This window comes from Lasiodiplodia theobromae (genome assembly GCF_012971845.1).
Source record: "Lasiodiplodia theobromae strain AM2As chromosome Unknown scaffold_20, whole genome shotgun sequence".
Classification (NCBI taxonomy): Eukaryota; Fungi; Ascomycota; class Dothideomycetes; order Botryosphaeriales; family Botryosphaeriaceae; genus Lasiodiplodia; species Lasiodiplodia theobromae.
Window position 1 is genome coordinate 478,650 of NW_023336409.1, and position 19,292 is coordinate 497,941.

The following is a 19,292-nucleotide window of genomic DNA, read 5'->3' on the forward strand; positions in this document are numbered from 1 at the left end:
GATAGAAAGGAAGACAGTGAAACACAAATACAGGACTTTTACCGCCCAAAACTAGACACTCCCAATACAACTACTATTGGTGAAGATTGATATTTCCCAGTTCTTCGCAGTCGGTGGATAAAAAAAAGAAAAAGAAACAAGTAAGGAGACAGAAAGGAATGATTGCAAACGCTAAACGCCAACGTGGAGCGAAATGAAGCAGGACCCTTGCTTGCATTCAATGAAGCAAAGGATTTCGGCTAGCCTCGGTGACATTCCCGCCCATGTAAGCTTCTTAAAAGTGCCAAAGGGCATGAGAAACAGCTGCGTTCATTACCAAAGGGCAACAAGAAGTGCGACATTTGATGAGGGTCCAGAAGCGCAAAGATGGACGGTCCAGCCAACCACCCGCGAAGCGGGAAAACTCGGAACGCAAGGAAGAGAATCCCGGATGAGTGTGGAGAAGGTTTGCGGGGAAATTAGGGATTCTGTGCGGGGGCGATCGCTTCGATCGTTGCGGGGTGTTCGTCAGCGTCGTGGGCGTCCGGGGAAGAATGAGTCAACGACGACCGTCGTTGGAAGATGTCATGATAGTCTTTCGAGATCTCCCGCAATGTGGAGTAGCCTTGGTATGGGGTAGATCTGACGCTATTCCATAATGGGCAGGAACTATCGGATAAGTCCGTCAGCAAGATTGAGCGGCAGCTGAGTGGAGAATGTACTCACGTTCATGACAATCAGCATTGGTACCTCGAACACGTCCCGTTTGACGCTCCAGCAGAACATGCAGTTGATCAAACCGTCCTTGTCTCCCGGTCTTCCTGCGCCGGCACCCCCCTCAAGCTTGACAACGGTGTTGCCATTCATGTATCTTGTGCCCTTGCTTTGATCTTTGTTGCCGCTCTCTTCAGACTTGATGTTCATGTTTTCCAAGTTGGAGAGATCATCTTTGGTACGGTAGCGTATGAGCTTGCAGGACCGAGTCGCCGTCGCACGCGGTGCCACAAATGCTAGCTTCGCAAAGTCTTCGTAGAACTGGCACACTGAGTTGTCGTCGAGGATCTCAGCAAGGTATACTGGACGGGGGCTATCGATGTTGGGTTGTTGTTCCCGGGGGGTGTTCACTCCTCGAGTCCCGGTTGCTGTACCGGACTGGATAGCACTTCCGCTTGAGCCGCCCGTGTTGACATTTTGGTTCGGCTCGTACCCAAGCAGCACATCCTTCTTCCAGCCGGTGAGCAGGCTGAACTCCTGGCTGACAGCTGCAATCTGGCCAGTGCGGCGACAAATAATGGTTGGGACAGCATGAGCGTTGATGAAGTCCTCGTACTGGTATAGGGTGCGTTGAAAGCTCTTCTCCATGAAGATGAGATCATCCGTGTTCAACGTGCTTGTGCAAGCGATGAATGACGGCCGAATAGAAGCAAGCGCTTGAGCAATCCGTGATCTTTTTGCAATGGAGAAACGTTGCTTTAGGAGTGCGATGAGGCCGTGGAAGCCATCCGTGTACGGGTACGGGCCTGTGACCGAATCGTAAATCTCGCTCGGGTCGCGACGGCGTTTGCGGTTCGCCTCTTGTTGCTGTTGATGCTGCTGATGCTGTTGTGTTCTTTGATTGTGCAGCTGTTGCTGTCTGTTGTAAATTTGCTGTCGCCGTTGCTCTTCTTGGTGTGAATGTTGATTTGCCATGTAGGCAGGTGACGAGAACGAGGTTGGTTCGAAGTTCTGACCATCCGCCATGGTAGACCCAGGGCTTGCGCTCGCCATGCTGCCAGGTCCGGCGCCGACAGCATATGCGAGCGGCATGCCGTTCTGACCCTCCTGCTGGCGCAGCTGATGGTCCAGGTTGCCAGTAGCAGGGGTGTTGTTGGGCGTTTGAATCTGAGCAGCGCTGCCTTGCCTTGAGTGTGGCTGCCAATCTGCCGTGGGGATGCCGTCGTTGAACCCGAAGCCACCAGTCGAGATACCAAGATTCTCCGACGATCCTGATGCTGTGCTCATGGGGCCGTTGTATAGATTGGCGGCCTGGTTCAAGGGATTCATTACGCTGTTATTTTCTGGTGGCGTTTCCGCAGCGCCAGACGACATGTGGCCAAGCATGCCGAATTCGAGCGCACCGTAGTGGTTGCCGAAATTGAGGCTTGCGAGATCGAAGTTGAATAATGCAGGGTCGCTCGGGTCGAATGGGATGCCTCCAAAGTCTTGCATGGCGGAAGGATTGGATTGCTGATTCTGTTGCATGCCAGCCATGCTCTGGACCGGGGACGTTTGCTGATTGGCGTTTTGATTGTATTGTGGCGAGATCGGGGATTGTTGGTTGTTATAGGAATTTATCGCCGATGCTTCCTGCATTGGGGGCGGCATCTGGCCCTGGGTGGAATTCGGATAGACGTTGTAGTTGGCTTGCTGCTGCTGCGGGTAGAAATTATTCGGCTGGCCCATGGCTTGGGCGTTGTTCGGCACGGAAGCGGCGCCGTGCTGCTGACCAGCGTTGCTGAGGTGGGGATAATGGCCACCGACGCCAGGCATAAGCGCTTCGGGCGGGGCGTCGTGGAGGTACTTGGCCTTCTTGCGAACACCATCGTGGCAGGCATCCTGAAGGCCGCGCTTGATGCAGCGCTGACAGGGCCGTTCGTCGCCTGAGGAGGTGTCAGTATCATGCTGAGACAAGCCGGCAGGGTGCAGATATTCGCGGGGCGGAGAATTCGGAAAGACGGTCCAACTTACCGCAGGTCAGATGGGCGCGCTGGCAGGCAAAGCAAGCTCTCCGAGCCTTCTTGCGACGGGGACGTAGAGGGTCTTTGGCGTTGGGCTTGGTGGTCGTGGTGGTAGTGTTGGCGGTAGAGTTGTTGGTAGAAGGCGCGTCGCTCGAGGCGCGCTGGTCTTTCTGGTCGGCCATTTCGCTCCCGTCCTGATCACCGCTGTATTCCGGTGAGGGAGATGCATCTTCGGCGTCTGGGGTGGTCATAATATCCCTTCCCGCAAAGGTACGCGGCGGCCCAGTCGGCAGCCCACCCTCCAAGGCACGGATGTCTGGTTCGAAGGTGCCGCTGCTGTAGACGCACGTTTATGCTGCGCCTATCCGCCAATGTTGCGCTCGGCGGCCCCTCCCAGGACAGCGGATCGACCAATCTGCACGGGGCGTGTGGTCCCAGTTGGGTGTTTCGAATATTCGATCACGCGTGCCCTAAGCACTGGCTCGCGTGCTGCGGTGCTACCACTCGGCTTCAGCTCTGGCTGTTCCCAGCTGTGCGGGTGCCGAGGGCTTCCAATCGCGTGCGTCGTGGGCTTGGTGGAGGGGGCGGGTGCGGTCAATCCGGTACGCAGGAATGGGACAGAGCGTGGGTGGCACAAGGCCGGGGTCCATGCAGAGATCGAGGGGATAGCGCGGGTGGGCTCGCAGTCATTGTGCTCCGGGCTCAGGACTCGTTGGCGGCGCGCATGCTGGCGGCGGCGGCGCTCAAGCTCAGGCGGGACGAGAGTGCGCAGGCTGAAGCTTGGGCGTAGCCAGGCAGGTACAGGCAGCGGGGCGGCTGGCCAGGGCGATTGGAATTGGCCGATGCAGGCCAGCTGCCGTGGGACTCGAGCTGCCTTGGTACGAAGCGGGCTGCTGCAGCTCCGGCGTGCGGAGGGGGTTGGCTCAGGCTGCTGCGGGCTGCGGCGGCGGTGAGGCAAGCGATGCGAGAGATCCAGCGGCGGGCGATGAGTCCAGGGCCGTGGAGGGAGCGCGCGGGAGGAGGGCGAGGAAGGATGCGGTTGCGACAGCGGCGGCGATGTTCGGTTTCTTCGCTGGCGCACGTCGTGTGCCTTTGCGCCGCTGACTCGCGCTCCAAATCCCACCCCGCCTCCGCTACTCGCTGCCCAGCCCGCAAGCGCGCCCCGTCACGGGCAGCTTAGCATGACCGGCCGATCGACTGAGATGCCGTTTGCCCGGCGGCGCAGGCTCGCTGCCCCCCGGCCGCGTGCCCGTGCTGCCCGTGCTGCCCGCCGCCGCCTCCGCCATTGCTTTTTTGCCTCGCCGCGCGCCCTCCGCTGCACCCCTCACCTCGCCGCGCAGCGGCTCCTCTGGCGGCCACGTTCTCGGCGCTAGCGGGCGAGCGGCCTGGTTCGTGGCGGCTCTGGCAGTCGCACCTGTGCACCGCGACCCCTGCAAACGCGTGCTCCATTGTGTCACGTGGGGGGAGACGAGACGAACGCTCTGTGGTATTGGATTGCTGCGGAATATCTGCACCTGCTGTGCGACCCCCACTATATATAGCCCCCGGCCGAGCTGCTGCTGCTGCCCCAGGTCTAGCTGGCTCCACCAGCGCTCGCCTGCTGCGCTGACGCCGGCGCCGGCTCTGCGCCCAATGCAGCCTACGCGGATGCAAAGCGACTCTTGCCCCTGAGCCGCTTGCCGTACCGATAGAAAAAGTAAGGAAACCTGCGCGCGACACAGCATGTTAGCCGACTCCACGACCGCTCTGGCGGGATGCGTCTTACGGGGCCATGGCCAGGGCCAAGAAGGCCAGCAGCGACGTTGCCCACTGGTAGCCCAGTCCTGTGCTTACGTCAGTGACCGCTCTTTCGTGCCGTCGACATCATCCTGCTTGTCTCAGCGCGCACTTACGGTTGTACATTTGCACTCCGAACAGCGGAAACGCCGCCGCAAAGCTCGACCGCGCGAAGCTGTTCGCCGCCAATGCACTGGCTGCATACAATGGGTACTGCCGCCGTCAGCACTGCCCCCCAAAAGCCCACGGCCGCACTCACACAGTCCACGAGGAACGTGAATACCCCTGAGTACACGCAGATGACTCTGTCAAAACATCAGCCAAGTGTCGTCATCCGCTGACGATGGCCTGTCTTACCCGATGCCGAACAGAGTCGAGAAGATTATTGGAACTGCAGGTGCTGATCAGCCTTCCCATCCTCAGAATACGAGCGAGCTCAGTACCTATCCAGTGCACCTGCAGGGTCCGGGTTAGCTTCTCTCAAAAACATCTGCGGACGGCCACTTACGCTCGAGTATGTCGTCCAGCCGAACCCTATCAACGACCAGGTCAGCAGCAGCCCCAACATGGCAACACTCCCGCACCTACCGAACAGGGCGATTGGCACGATCACAGCGCCCACAATCGTCGGCGGCAATCGATACTCCGGCTCTGCGCCCCCGGGCTCGCCCCCCTGGGCCTCGCGCCTCTGCACGAGCCGCGCGTAATTCCTCCGCCACAGCGGGTCCGTACTGATGCCCAGGGCCATGCCTACAAACAGTCCCAGGAAGGCCAAGCCCACCTGCGAGAGCGTGAAGCCGTGGTTGTTCTCGAAGACCAGGGGAAAAGCCCCGAAGAACAGATACAGGATGCCTAGCAGGATCGAGGAGAGGATGCATAGATTGAGGCACTGTCATTCGTGGAGTTAGTTTCTCCCCCAGTTCTTTAGGGTTGGCTGCCTCCCTCACCATCGGCTCGAATACGAGCAGCTGGAACGGCCGCACGCACGACCAGAGCAGCGTCTGGCTGACCGACTTGTCCAGCTTCTCGATCGGCGCCCTCCACGCCTCACTGCCCGTCTCCGCGCGCAGCCTCGCCGCCTTGCGCCGCAGCAGCACCGGGTGGTACGTCTCCGGAACCAGGAAGACGATGGCGGCCAGCTGCGCGCCCGCCCAGATCAGCATCACGTAGAAGGTCCATCGCCAGCTGGTGTGCTGGTTGATGAAGCCTCCGACCAGAGGGCCAAGTTCGGGCCTGGTGATTAGGCGCATTAGCAACACAGACTGACAACAGCAAAAGACGCCACCATGCACTCCTTCGTGGCTTCCCGCGCCGGTGAACCGGCTGAGTTCTGACGGGCTGGCTGAGTGCTAAGCAGTCAGAGGGCCCGTCCCCCTGACCTGCTTATGCAGCGGCTGCAGCCGTCCAGGCCGCGCGATGACTCTGCTTTTTCGGCACTTTCACGTCAAGTACTGGCCCGCGTGGACAGCCACGCGGCGATCAACGAGACCCAAGCTCGCAGATCATAGGAGATTATCTTATGGGAGGGACGAGGCTTACCCAATGAACGGCGACGCTGTGTAAATCATCATTGGGGCTGAGAGCTCGTGCCGCGCGAAGCAGTCGCCGACGGTTCCACCAGCCACGCTCAGGAAGGCCGATCCGGAAAGGCCATCGAGGAAGCGGGCCACGAGGGTGGTGGCCATGTTTTGCGCGACGGCGCAGGGGATCAGCCAAATCAGAAAGAAGCTGTAGGAGACGACGTAGATAGGTCGACGGCCGTAAAACTAGCCCAGCCATCAGCAAGTGCAGACGCACGCAGTCAGCACGTCTGTCACACGTACTTCAGATAGGGGGCTAAGGATCATAGGTCCAAGGCCCAGGCCCGCAACGAAGAGAGACAGGCCTAGCGTAGCCACGAGTCTGGAGCTGTGGAACTCGGGGACCAGCTGGCCGTAGGTGCTAGTGTAAATGGACGACACGCATGTCCTGTGAAATGCTCTGAATTAGCCCCAGAATCCGACCATACACCATCTCCAGAGAAGATATTATTTTTGTATGTTCAGGCAACACGAGTTCAACCACACTTACACGCAGAGCGAGCTGGACGACACGATAATCACGATGAGCCACCGCCTGGCCGTGTTCATGAGACGAGGGTTCTGGACGTCCGCCGACGCCTGCGACGCTGGTAGCGTGTCCCATGTGACTTCGAACTGCTCGTGGGGCGCGGCGGGCTCCTCGTCCTCATCCCAGCGTGTGTAGCCATCCCCGCCGGCGTATGATCGATGCGATTGCACGGTGTGCAGGCTCCTGCTCCGCGGTCGGCGGTCGACGTCGGCGCCGTCGTCGTCCTCTCCCTTTATCGGCTCAAACGTCCTGGTCCTTGTCGCATCCCCGCCGTCGAGCCCGAGCTGCTTCTCCTCGTCGCCTGGAATGGCACTTTTCTCGGTCGATCCATCTGCAGGAAGCTGTGAGTGAACGTTGTCACTGCTGCTGCCGCTGCTGTCCGAGGAGGAGGGACGCCCCCGTGACATCATCATAACCACTAGCGTACGGCGCAAGGGAAAAAAAAATTTAGCGGTGAGTGTGTCTCAGCACTCTCGACACTGACAGACTTGCGAGAGATCAGCTTTAATGTCCCAGGCTACGCTTGCGCCTTGCGCAATGACAGAGAAAAGGTCAGTCATAGCGAAGAGGGCACACGGCATCTGGCCTTTTTACAAAGCAGACGTTAACTCCGTCACGCAGACCCGCTCTACCGCCGCTAAGATCGCCAGCGGGGGTGCAATGGGCCAGTAGAGCCGAAGGAAATCGGCGTGGTCGGGAAATCCGAGCGATTCGGTCCAGTGAAGAAGGCGACCGAGCACGGTGGGGGAAGTTTTGAGCCGACGAGCGGCGTGTACTCGGCCCAGCGGCCCATCGTGTCGTGATGGTGCCCGCCGCTCAGTCAGCGGTTACCCAAGCGTCGCCATTTGGCCTCAGGCATGTGATCGACGGCCATGAGGTCGTCTCGTTGGATGTTGTTTTGACCGTCAGGGCTTCCCACGAGCGTGACGGCTGCGAGCAGAGCTTGACTCGTGGAGCAAAGCTTGTCCGATCGGCCCGCAGCTGCTAACTAAGGCCAGAGTCAGCAATCGACATGCCTGACATCAGCCTTCTTTCAACGTTCTTGCTCAGCAGCGTGCATTTCACTCGTTCCACCACAGCCTCTCAACAGATGGACGACGATTATTTACGCTCTACGGCCGGTCCATAAAACCATGACTCGTCGATGCGAGCGTGCGCGTTTCCCCTCGGCCGAACTGATAAGTGTCATTGGAAGGATGCGGCGTCTTCATTTCTCGCTTCAAGGGACCAAAATTTTCACGCAGCCCGCCAAGCGTTTCCAGCAATTTGCACGATGCCGTCCACCTGATGTTCAGGGCGGCAAAATGACGCCATCGCGAGACCCTTTCCTCTTCTCGTCAACACGCGGCAGCCTGTGCTCGAGCCGCTCGTTCTTCTATCGTCAATAAAGGCGATCTCTCCACTATTCTCAATATACTTGGTTGCTTTTTCATATTTTATTTTTGCGGTTTTCTGCAGTAGTCCGCACTCGTCCGTCCCCTTCTGCCTGCGTCCGGGGTTTCTCGAAGATGCTCCCAGCCGCCGGGCATCGCATGGCTTGACGTCTCCCTTGCAGCAGCTGAATATTCCACTGTCTCGCGCGCGCGTGTGCATCACGAGGTCGCCGCTGTATCATCATACGAGGCCTGCCACCCGGTCCCATCTCCGCGCCTTCTGGAAGCCTTGACCTGGCTGGACCTTGCATGATGGGTTCGGCTGGGTGCGCGCTTAGAGGGCGATGCATGCTGGGTGTGGGTGGTGGGATAGGCAAGAGAGGCGTGCGAGCGAGTTGCACAGACAGCTGGCGTGTCACAAGGCCCCACGGTGATACCTGAGTTTACGAACAAGGCTGCGGGCATCGGACTACGCCTAGCAAAACAGCCTCCTTCCCCTTCTGCTGACCAGGAAAGATTGCAAATCGATCCAAAGCAGCGAGTCGTGCTGGGATCAATCGGATTGGCGCCGATCAAAGCGCCGCATCTACGAGCTCGGCAGCTGCGTTGGCCGTCCAGATCCGCATCCTTGCGAGCGTGAAGTGCGGACCCAGGCGTGCGGATTATACGAGCTCCCGCGCCGTTGCATGTCAATGCCTAAAGCAGAACTCAATGCAGCTGAGCCAGCCAGCGAACGCGAAGCCCAGAAACCACAGCCACGGAACCGAAGCTTGCGAAAGACTGTGTCTAAGCCAACGATGCCAATCAAGGCACCGCGTGCCACACATGTTGTAAACATGCATCGCAGGCTTATCCCTTCAATACAGCGGACAAACGTTGAGAAAAGGAAACAATCGGCATCCTGCCACAACATTGTCTGGCTTCTCTAACCGTGAATCATCTGCAAGACTGACCGCTACACCCGCCACGAGCGCCTTTCCGTCTCTCCTCACCGCCAGCTGAGCCGTCGGATCGTCGCCGCGGTCCGTCTGCTCCCTCATCTCCGTGTGTGCCATGAGGTCTGACAGGAGTAATCACTCTGACGCTGTCAATGCTGTGCCTTGCTTGAATTCATCTGTGGAATGTACCACAGCCATGAGCTGTCAATGGGGGCCATTATGCTCGACTGCTCCTCATCCTTTCAATTCTCATCACTGCTGCGTGGAGAATCGACGCCCAAGGTCGCCGCGGCAACAAGCGCATCGTGCTTCGCAGCTCCAGGCCCTCGCCCTTGCGGACCAGGAAAAAACAAAACGGGTTCGCATGAGGAAAGCCGCCGGTTGAGACGGGGGTAAGCTCTCCTGCCACGTGCGTCTATACGGGCTATTCTACCGACCACCGTGAAGACGAACCAGAGACGCATCGGCAGCCCTCCCAGAAGCGGGCTGGAAGCCCCAACTCTCGCCACGGTCTCCTTCTTCGTCACCGCAAGTTTCTCCGTCAAAAAGTAATTGCCCCCCGTTCCTCGCTCGTGCTCGTACCTGCGCCTGCCCGGCCACTCCGAAGGAGGTGCAGAGGTGCTCATCCCACATATCCGGTTCGCCCATCCCACCTCAAGGATCACTCACATCGGAATTAGATGGACGCTGACTTGCACCTGCCTGCCACCCCCCGGCTACTGCATAATGTAAGAGTCATGCCAACCAGGACAGGGCACACGGGGGAAGGGAAGGGTGGGTGGAAAAGCGGTTGAGGAGTCCGAGATGGTGCTCGTGCCTGCTTTTGCGGCGACGCCGTTGATCAGGCCTCCCGCCGTTAGAGTGGTTGCGTTGCCGCTATCGCCCATCTCCAGATTCAGAAGCGCCGGCATGGGAGGAATATGGGTGTTCGCCTCGTGTTCAGGCAGGGAGGGAAGGATTGCGGGGAAAAGGGAGGCTCGGCTCGTGTTCCAAAGATACATACCTTGTTCGAAGGGCGCGTTTGAGCCTCGTGCTGGTCGGTCCTTCCGGTCATGTGGCTCGTTTGGCTGACGGAAGTTTATTTGGATGGTATGCAGGGTGCACCTATCCAGCCAGCCACAATGGGGATCTTCCTGCTGAAGTCTGCATCATGCTGACGCGGTGCTGCTTGCGGTTGTGGTGGGAAACTTGGAAGGATTGCTGTAGGGTTGTTTCAGGTCTTCCTGCGAGAAGCTGTTAATGGCCAAATTACTGGATTAGGGCAGAGCTTTGGTTGGATGGATGACCTTGGCGAAAATCATTCGAGTCTGGAGCGCGCTTCTTGCCAGCCTTTCGACGGACGGATCGAGGAAAAGGAGGTCTGGTTCGATTCTGGACTGAATGGGAATTCACTTCGAAGTCCATGGTGGAATGTTTGCGCGATCCTCAAGGCACCTGTGGCCTGAGTATCGTTGATATCCGCTATAACCAAAGGAACTTCACAAACCGCAATGTCAAGTGTTGCTCTTTGATCCTTTCCTGGAATCAAAACAAAGCGTGGGGATACCACATGGGTATGGAACCTCTCTATTCCAAGACTGCTTTATACCGAATGTTTACACCTTCTTTTAGTGACAGATCACATTTGAATAATCAGTTCGTTATACATACCATTAATTGCGCGTGCTCCAACCGAGTTCCCACTGCACATGCTACAGTCTCGCCAACTAGACCGACTCCTCTTGCGGCCCCGATCTCTCAGACAAAACTGCCTATTTCTTGTTTAAAAGAACTAGATTTTGCAACTCTTCGAGTATCAACAACACAGTAGAGGATGGTGTATACCATGAGAGCGGGTATACTAAGTAATCAACTGCGGAGACCATTTTCACCTTTTAGAAAGGACAGCAGCGGTAGAGCACGTTTATCTCAGGCTGACTTTTCAAAGGATACCTTTGAAATGGACGCTTTGCTACAGGCTCGAGAGATAGAGGAATCTTGCAAAAGTCATGTTGTGTCAGGAGTGTATTGAACGGCATATCTTGCCCAACAACTCAACTCCATCCCCAACCAGTGCAGCACAGGAGAGAAGAACGCCAGTAGACCACACTTCAAAGTAATCACTCAGGTAATAGACTAGACATACAGCGCAACAAGCCTCCCAAACCCCCCAAACCCCCCATCCTCCCCCAACCCCTCTCATCCCCTCACTTCCTCTCCTCCTCAACCTCCCATGCCCCAATCCCCAAATGATCCACCACCTGCGCCTCCTTCGCCTTCCTCCCCACCTCCTCGCCCTTCTCCTTCAACGCCTTCTTCCGCTGGCGGCCGTCCTCGGCGAGCGCGCGGGTCGACTCCTGCCCGATGGCGCGGTCGCGGCCCTCAGCGCGGGCGGCGCCGTAGGCGCTGAGGTTGCCGTGGGCGGCGCCCTTGCCACGAGCGGCCGTGTCCGTCTGCTCGACGACGCGCGACGAGCCGTCGGCCGCCGTGTCGGTCGTTTTGGTCTTGCGCTGGAACATGCTGCCGGACAGGGCGGCGAAGATGTTGAGGTTGAGGCCGGCCTGTGTGTGGGTGTTGGTGTTGAGTAAAGGTGTGTGTGTGAGGAGGGGGGTTGGAGGGGAGTTGGGTTGTTGGAGGGAAGGGTGATGTTGCGGAGGAGGGGGACTTGGTGGCGTGGGATGTGCATGCGGACGTGGACGAGAGGCCGGGTAGAGGTTCTTGTTATTCGGGAGAGTGCAGATGTTGCTCTTAGAGCGGAATAAAGGTGTATGGAGAAGAGAATCTGTACGGAAGATGAAAAGCGACTTTTGGACTGTACCTTTGCTTCGGCCCTGGCGTATTGCTCGCGCGCCTCTACTTGTTGTGGTGGTGCATAATCATTCATCTGCTGCTCGTCCGCCGCAGCGCGACGGGCGACGGCTTGTCTGTTCGACATCGTTCTCTGATCGTTGTGCTTTCAGGGGTGATGTTGTACTACTCGATATTTCCGGTTTAGGTAGCTCTTCTCGATGTCTGTTTGTATCACGGAAGTCTGGCGATGAAGCTACGTATTATTCTTACGTTTGCAGAGATGGATTGATAATGAGAAGCCGATTTACTGCTGTGGACTGCAAGAGAAAAAGAAGAGACAGCGAGGTGCTAATACTTGGGAGAGACGCGACAACCATCCAAGGGTATGATGTAATTGTACATATTATCACGTGTGGTCAGCCTGGTGGGCGGGAAGAAACCTGCTCGCGAACCCTGTGCTGAACCCTGATCCGCGAACTCTAGCTTTAGCGCCACTTATGGCCACGACAAGCTTGCCTGACAGGCTCTAGTTTTCATATTTAAATAGGGTTTATTGTAAAGAACTTTAGCTTTAAATGAAGACTTAATATCACTATTGCTCGTATTGTTCATTGCCCGTGTACACATTAAGTACTGCTTCGGAATGGAGAAGAGAAAAAGATTCAATGTGGTTGGTTATGTGTTGCATGTGGGGGATGAAGGCAATCACCTCATAATCGCCGGGCAAGATGAGTGCGTGAGGGGCAAAGGACCTGCCACCAATATACCATACCTATATCATACCAATGGTCAAAACCGTGGAATATCAAACGATCGGTATCACTTTCTTATCCTCTATGAATGTGGTATCACGTCTCAGTCTTCGTCTTCGTCCTCTTCCGTCCGCGCCAAATTCTTATGCAACCGATGCTCCCCCATCGCCAAACTGCACAGCGCGCCCAGCGCCGTGATGCCAAACGTCGTCCACCACACAGCCGTCAGCGCCTGCATATACGCCGCCAACACGCCGTCCTTCCACTCGGGCGGCAAGTCCTGCACCGCGCCCACGCTATCACGGATGCGCTTGATGACCTCAGCCGCGCCGTCACGGCCGGCGAAGCGGGCCCACAGCTCGCGCTTGAGCACGTTCTGGAAGACGGCGCCGGCGACGGAGATGCCGATGGTGCTGCCGGTGCTGCGGAAGGCGTACGAGGCCGACGTGACGACGGCCTGGTGCTCGTGGTCGACGGCCGAGATGAGGGCGAGCAGCGTCGTCGTCAGCATGCCGCCGTAGCCGACACCGATGAGGAAGAAGTAGACGAAGGGTGGCCATGCCGGTGTCGAGGCGTCGAACGTGCCCGCCACTAGCCCGACTGCCAGCACCAGTGTCGCTTCGATGCCCGCGTTCAGCGTCCAGTAGCGCCCCGTTTTGCGCGTGATGAGCCCGACGCCGAGGGAGCCGGTGGCGGTGCCGATTGACTGCGGGATCAGGCGGACGCCGGCGCGTGTGGCGCTGAGGCCGAGGACCTGGAAGTAGATGGGGCCGTAGTAGAGGATGGCGAAGACGGCCATGGTTGTGAGCCAGTTTGTCACGCAGGCCGTCCAAACGGTGCGGTGGAGGAGCAGGCGGACTGGGATGATGGGCTCGCTGGCCACGCGGTCCTCGACGAAAATGAAGGCTAAAAGGAAGGCTGCAAAGAGAGGAAGGCTGACCAGAACGAGCGGATGAGTCCATGGCACAATGTTGCCTCCTGAGTTGAGGGCGAGAAGCAAGAGGACCAGACTGGTCACCAGCGTGATGCTGCCCAGGAAGTCGATACGCTTGATACGTGACATGTTCTCCTCCTTGACGGGGATCTTAATGGTGAGGTAGACAAGCAGACCGGATGCCACAATGAAAGGCACCTGAATCAGGAAAGCCCATCGCCAGGAGAGCGTGTCATTGATCCAGCCTCCGAACAGTCCTCCAAGTCCACTGCCCAGTCCGAATGAAAGATTTCCGAAGCCCTGCCACAGCCCTCTCCTGCGCAGCGGAACCAGGTCTGTGGTCACAAACGTCGAGATAGTGAGAAGTCCGCCACCGCCCATTCCGGCAACAACTCTTCCTAGAATCATGACATTCTGGCTCTTTGCAAGTCCGCATATCAGAGTACCGGCACCAAAAAAGATATTGGAGATGACGAGGCCAGTCCGACGCGAAAATATGTCTGTCAGTCGTCCGCTCAGCGGCTGGATAGCAGCGTTGGCAATAAGATAAGCGGTAGCAAGCCAGGAAAACAGAGTAAAAGAGTGGAAAGAGTCGGATATTGGTGCGCTAAGGTTGGCGATAATCGTGGAGTCTTCTCAGCGTCAGCACAAATCAAAGAAATAAAGGCGGATGAAGCTATTATCCGGACGATAACTTCATGTAACTCACCTAGAGCTGCAAGAAAGACGCCAACCCAACAGCTACCCAGCGTGAGTACCAACTTCGCTGTGCTGGGCTCATCCGCTAGCGGGATGTCGCTGCCGCGCTGCTCCGCGTTGCCATTGGCGCCATTGTCGAGCAACGGGCTGCGTTCTGTAGCTGCGACAGAGCCATTCGAAGTTGCGCCATGCGGAGGTGACATCTTGCTTGAAGGTCGATGTCTTCAAGGAGAGGCAGCAGGTGAGGCTGCAAGATCCATGGCCGAAAAATAGCGCTGACGCAGGCCTCGGATGCCAATCGCGCAATGGCGATCATCGGCCTTTCCGCAACCGACCGATCGCTCAAGTTGCCTGGGACAACAGATTAGATCTACGGAGCACGTCACTGAAACACCCACAGTTGCCGAAAAAATTATCGTAACTACAAGGGGGTATAGCAGCCGACGGCTGCCGTGAATTTATTTTTCGCTCATACCATTGGTAGTTGAAGCTATCGTCCAGACGTGAATGTATAATTCCACAATCATTTCTTTTGGCACCGACGTGACATCCGGCAGGGAAGAAAATTCTGGGTAGGGATGATGTTTTCGGATTTCTATTAAAATTCTCAGTCTCAAAGACGCTGCAATTCGAGCATTCACTCTACTGGGTGAAGGCCGTATTCCGTACTAATTGTCGCGTCCAATCGTATACTATCGTACAAGCCGAATAGATCGGCGTGTTTTTTGGGGGAGAGAAAAGGGTAATTGGCAAAAGCCAATATGCAACAATAATCGCTAAAGTCGAATGCCATGATTCCAAACGCCAAAATATGCGTGCAAAGGAGACTTTTCCACTTCACCCTCTAAACCTCCAATCGTCAAAGTCTTCGTCGTCATCCAGATCGTCGCTCTCATCATCCTCGTCTTCCGCAGCCTTACTCGGCACTTGCTGTGCGGCAACAGGCTCCTCAGTCTTTCCTCGTGTCTGTCGCAGAGCTTCTCTCTGTGCACGGAGCTTCTGAACCCTCTGCTCCAGCTCCTCCATCTCGTCAAACTCTTCCTCCAGGTGCCGTGCCGCATCCTCCTTCTCAGCCTCCAACTCCTCCTCGCGCTTACTCCGCTGTTTGCTCTGCTCATCCTCGGCCTGTGCAGCGAGTTCCTCGGCAGTCAAGGGCTTCGCCTCAATTGTCGCGGCAGACTTGATGGCGGCCAGCGCCAAGGGTTGCGGAGGCTGATCAGCGGCGACTTCACGCTCGAAGGCGGCCCATTCGTCTTCGTCGACGCCATCGGGCTCGGGCTGCACGGCAGCTGCTGTGGCGATCGGAGCAGGTTCCGCAGGGGTGGGTTGCGCAGCGGCAGTGGCAGTGAGGGACTCGGCGGCAGCGGGGCGAGAGGTGAGCTCGATCGACCTAGACTCGGCGGCGGCGGGCTGTGCGCCGGGGTCGAAGAAGCCTTCCGGCAACGCATCGCCACCCGGGCCCCTGGGGCGTTTTGCAGAAGTATCCCAGTCATCCTCGTCTTCATCGGCCGCTTTCCGTTTGAGATTTTTGCTGGCGGGCGGGGCAGCGTTTTTGGCGGGCTTACGGGCAGGCGGCGGGTTGCGGGCGGCGCGTTCGGCGCGCAGCATTGCGCGAACGTCGGCCATGGTGGTGGGATGCGCAGAAGGGGTCGTAAAGGAGTCAAGGTGTGGAGCGACGGATGTGGAGTGGGTTGACAGGCCGGAAGCAGCAGCTGCAGCGGCAAGGGCCGGGCGGTGAGCGAGGTCAGTTCGGCGGGCGGCTTCCGCTGCAAGGTTTCGATTAGCGTCCATACGGGGTCACGTGCCAGCCGCTGCGGGCGGCTCGCCAGCATTTCCGTCTTCTCCACCTTCCGCAGCTTCAGTCCAGCGCGCGTCAACATTCTGCACATCCCACCCTCACCTCACCACACGCGCCCGCACCGCCCGCGCGCCCCTGCAACCGCCGTCGCATACTGCTGCTGGCATTCTCTCTACTAATTTCCACCGACAGCTGCATCCAGAAGCCGGTCGCGCACGCGACTCCGCTGCTGGCAGGGCTTGGCGAGGCGCGCTCAGATCGCATCGCGCGAGCGCTCCACCAAACATTCTGGACTGAGTCCACTCGCGCCTCCGACGTTGGGAAGGAAGGAATTCGGACGTCGTAGCTGCGACGCGTAGCCGTCTTGTTATTTTGTGCCTCTACGCAGGCTGCAGCATCTTCGCATCATCAGTCCATAGTAGCAACCTGTGAAGCCCATCTTGAGCCCAATCCAACACGCCGCCGAACGCACTTCTTGTCCGTGACGCGTGAACTTCAATTCCGCCATGGCTGGTAAGCACGCCACCACATGCGCGACCCTGCCCGCCGCTACCAGCTTTCACACCACCCACCCCACGACACAGCTAACCAGCCCTCAGAGGAGATTCGCAGATCCGGCAGAGCCACCAAGGGCCAGCATACCAAAGACCGCGACCTTCCCGAGACGCCCGTTCCCTCCAAACGCAAGACCGCCACCAAGAAAAGCGCGAAGAAAGAGGCCGAACCCGAGCCCGAGGACAATGGCGACGCCGACGCCATCATCCGCTGCATATGCGGCTCCGACGACGACGACGAGGGCGGCAGGATGATGATCTGCTGCGACAATTGCGATGCCTGGCAGCACAACGATTGCATGGGCCTGACCGAGGATCCCAAGAAGCAGCCCGATAGCTACCTGTGCGAGCAGTGCAACCCGGATGGCCATCAGGAGACATTGCAGGCGCTCAAGGAAGGAATCAAGATCTGGGAGGTCAGACTGGAAGAGAAGAAGAATAAGTCTAAGAAGGGCAAGAAGAGCAGCAGGAAGTCGCGCCAGAGCGAAATCCGCGCAGCTGCCGGAGGAGATATTGCCAGCCCGAAGCAGCAGTCCAGTCCTGCGCCTGTGCCACCGCAGAAGCCCGAGGCCGAAGAGACTGGTGCCAATGGCAACGCTGAGGTATGGTTTCCAGACATCTCCGATCAAACGACGCCACTGAACTCTAACAGTTTCATCTAGGTTAAGAGCCCTACGGAAGCCACACCCTCTGTAAAGAGACGGTCCGAAGCCAGCGAAGATCCTATTCCTAAGCGCCGCAAGAGCACGCAGCAGAAGAAATCTGACGAGCCCGTCCCGGTCACGCCTACGCAGCCCGGAAGCATGGAGGAACTCCCCGAAGACCGCAAAAAGGTGGCAAGCAAATTGCGGATCGACTTCGTCAGGCTCATCAAGGAAGCTTCAAAACAAGACTTCAAAATCCCTGATGGAGAGACACCGGACTCTTTAGGCACGCGTCTTGCCATGGACGTCGAAGCTGCAATGTTGAAACATTACCCGGCGGGACCCACTGCATATGCCCAACAGTTTAGAAACATCATTGCCAACCTCCCCCGTAACCACCCTCTTCTAATCCAGCTGCTTCATGGCTCCGTTTCCCCCGAGCAACTCGCTACTATGTCTGCCGAAGACATGGCAAACGATGAGCAGAAGCGGCAAGACACCATTTTGAAGGAGCAAGCCGAAAAGCAATCCATTCTGGTGAATGAGGGAGGCCCGACCCGCATCCGTAAGACGCACAAAGGCGAAGAGTTCATCGAGGATGGCAACGAGCCGTCAGCAGCTGAGGAGCCAACGTATGCACCTCCGGTTCGCCGCGAGAGCCAAGCCGATAAAGAAATGCGTTCTCCCACATCGAGAGGAGGCAGCCCCATGCAAGGTGTAGAGTTGCCCGAAGGCGTCGGAGAAGGCCAGCGTCCGCTTCACGTCGATACAGGACCTCGCAGACAATCGACGACAAACTTTGATGTCAACTCCGTCTGGGCCAAGGTTCAGAGCCCGAATGAAAGTACCGCACGGAAGCTCTCGCAACAGCATCGACGCCGCCAGAGCTCACTCCAACAGACTCAGCCTTCAGTGAACCAGGAGGATCCAGACGTAGATCGTCTTTTGAAGGACGATGATGATGAGGGTCAGTCCTTCCCGATGGACGAGACTATCAAGTGGAGAGGAGAAATCTTCATGCCCAACCAGGGCGTATTCAAGGTTGTTGGACGATTTTCCGGAGGTGGCGATGTGGGCCAGCTCATGCCATATGACCAACTTATTCCTCGTCCTACAGAAGTCAACGGCCGTATTGATATGGCTAAGACGGAAGAATACATCCAAGGCATGCGGGGCAGTATTTACCACGATGTCGCTATCCTTGCCCTTACCCCCGAAGATCAGGAAAGCAAGACGACATACGACAATGTCTTCAACTACTTTTACCCGAAGAGCAGGTGGGGCGTCATCGGTGGTTCGAGGCACGACAAGGTCCGCGATGTCTACCTCATCCCTATTCCTGCTGGGACTAGCACGCTCCCTCCATGCATCGAGATGCTCAATAATCTTACACTCGAGGTCCCCCGTCCGGATAACACGTTGTTGCTCATGCTGGTTGTGAAGACCAGCGAGCCGAACTCTGCCCAAGGAACGCCCCTACAGGTAGACGCAGGCGCGGGCTTCAATGCAAACAACGGCATGGGCATGAGCATCAGCCAAGTAACTCCAGCAGCCACTCCCACCGCTCCAGCTCCCCCGGCCGCCTTCCCGCCACAAATGCACGGTGCATACCAGCAACACCCCCAGCAACCACCCCACGGTCCATCTCCCGTAAACCACATGCCCGGTTACGGGGGCCCTCCACAGTACCAGCCGCCGCCTGCAGGCTACTCCCCTCACGTCTCCCCGCCGCAGTCCCAACCCCCGCAGCCTTACCCGCCTCAAATGGGCCAGCAGAGCCCGCTGCAAATCTCGGGTCATCTGCAAGAGATGGCCACGCGTATCCTCGGCCCGTTCATCGAAGCACCCGTCGTCAAGACGATGCTGCAGTACTCGGGCGATGCAATGAAGGAGGACTCGCTGGTGGGATTGAAGCACGTGCTCGAAGCGGTGCCGGCTGCAAGGGATAACTTTCAGGTCCTGATGCAGGAGCTGAACAGGCCCAAGGACCAGAACTGAGGGATCGGTTCTCTTTCTCTTCGGCCAGAGTTATGAGGAAGGCAGAGCATCATCATGATCAGCAGATCTCTCCTGAGCTTTGCTCTCAACCACCATTTTCCTAGGGCACGCCGGACGATGAAAAGACGCTAACGTTGGTTAAATCCGTTAGGATACCCTTCAACTCGCTCTCGTCTTGTTTTGCATGCAAAGCGTCAACGCCCCTGCGGCCGTTACGTCTTCCCTTTTTATCCAAGGTTTTCAGAGATGCAT

General features: G+C 57.6%; 6 protein-coding genes across 6 annotated transcripts; 1 reads left to right on the forward strand and 5 right to left on the reverse strand.

Moving 5' to 3' along the window:
* Positions 1-627: 627 nt before the first annotated feature.
* LTHEOB_6924 (Transcription factor) lies at positions 628-2,947 on the reverse strand (the record flags this gene model as incomplete). The annotated part of the gene is made up of 5 exons (XM_035516233.1): positions 628-648; positions 706-2,036; positions 2,097-2,211; positions 2,371-2,618; positions 2,707-2,947. 5 exons carry the CDS (start codon positions 2,945-2,947, stop codon positions 628-630), a joined length of 1,956 nt encoding a protein of 651 aa, XP_035371891.1.
* Positions 2,948-4,335: 1,388 nt separating this feature from the next.
* Positions 4,336-7,141, reverse strand: LTHEOB_6925 (uncharacterized protein; the record flags this gene model as incomplete). Its single annotated transcript, XM_035516234.1, has 13 exons — positions 4,336-4,402; positions 4,462-4,519; positions 4,589-4,685; positions 4,732-4,777; positions 4,830-4,863; positions 4,916-4,928; positions 4,981-5,006; positions 5,061-5,361; positions 5,420-5,705; positions 6,012-6,238; positions 6,296-6,440; positions 6,543-6,912; positions 7,066-7,141. 13 exons carry the CDS (start codon positions 7,139-7,141, stop codon positions 4,336-4,338), a joined length of 1,746 nt encoding a protein of 581 aa, XP_035371892.1.
* A 3,937-nt stretch (positions 7,142-11,078) lies between these two features.
* LTHEOB_6926 (Membrane protein) lies at positions 11,079-11,806 on the reverse strand (the record flags this gene model as incomplete). The annotated part of the gene is made up of 2 exons (XM_035516235.1): positions 11,079-11,432; positions 11,690-11,806. The coding sequence occupies 2 exons, from the start codon at positions 11,804-11,806 to the stop codon at positions 11,079-11,081; spliced, it is 471 nt and encodes a 156-aa protein (XP_035371893.1).
* A 710-nt stretch (positions 11,807-12,516) lies between these two features.
* LTHEOB_6927 (MFS multidrug transporter) lies at positions 12,517-14,249 on the reverse strand (the record flags this gene model as incomplete). Its single annotated transcript, XM_035516236.1, has 2 exons — positions 12,517-13,979; positions 14,057-14,249. The coding sequence occupies 2 exons, from the start codon at positions 14,247-14,249 to the stop codon at positions 12,517-12,519; spliced, it is 1,656 nt and encodes a 551-aa protein (XP_035371894.1).
* Positions 14,250-14,883: 634 nt separating this feature from the next.
* LTHEOB_6928 (Eukaryotic translation initiation factor 4 gamma 3) lies at positions 14,884-15,672 on the reverse strand (the record flags this gene model as incomplete). The annotated part of the gene is made up of 1 exon (XM_035516237.1): positions 14,884-15,672. The coding sequence occupies one exon, from the start codon at positions 15,670-15,672 to the stop codon at positions 14,884-14,886; it is 789 nt and encodes a 262-aa protein (XP_035371895.1).
* Positions 15,673-16,350: 678 nt separating this feature from the next.
* LTHEOB_6929 (Zinc finger PHD-type protein) lies at positions 16,351-19,040 on the forward strand (the record flags this gene model as incomplete). The annotated part of the gene is made up of 3 exons (XM_035516238.1): positions 16,351-16,357; positions 16,444-17,000; positions 17,061-19,040. 3 exons carry the CDS (start codon positions 16,351-16,353, stop codon positions 19,038-19,040), a joined length of 2,544 nt encoding a protein of 847 aa, XP_035371896.1.
* Positions 19,041-19,292: the final 252 nt, after the last annotated feature.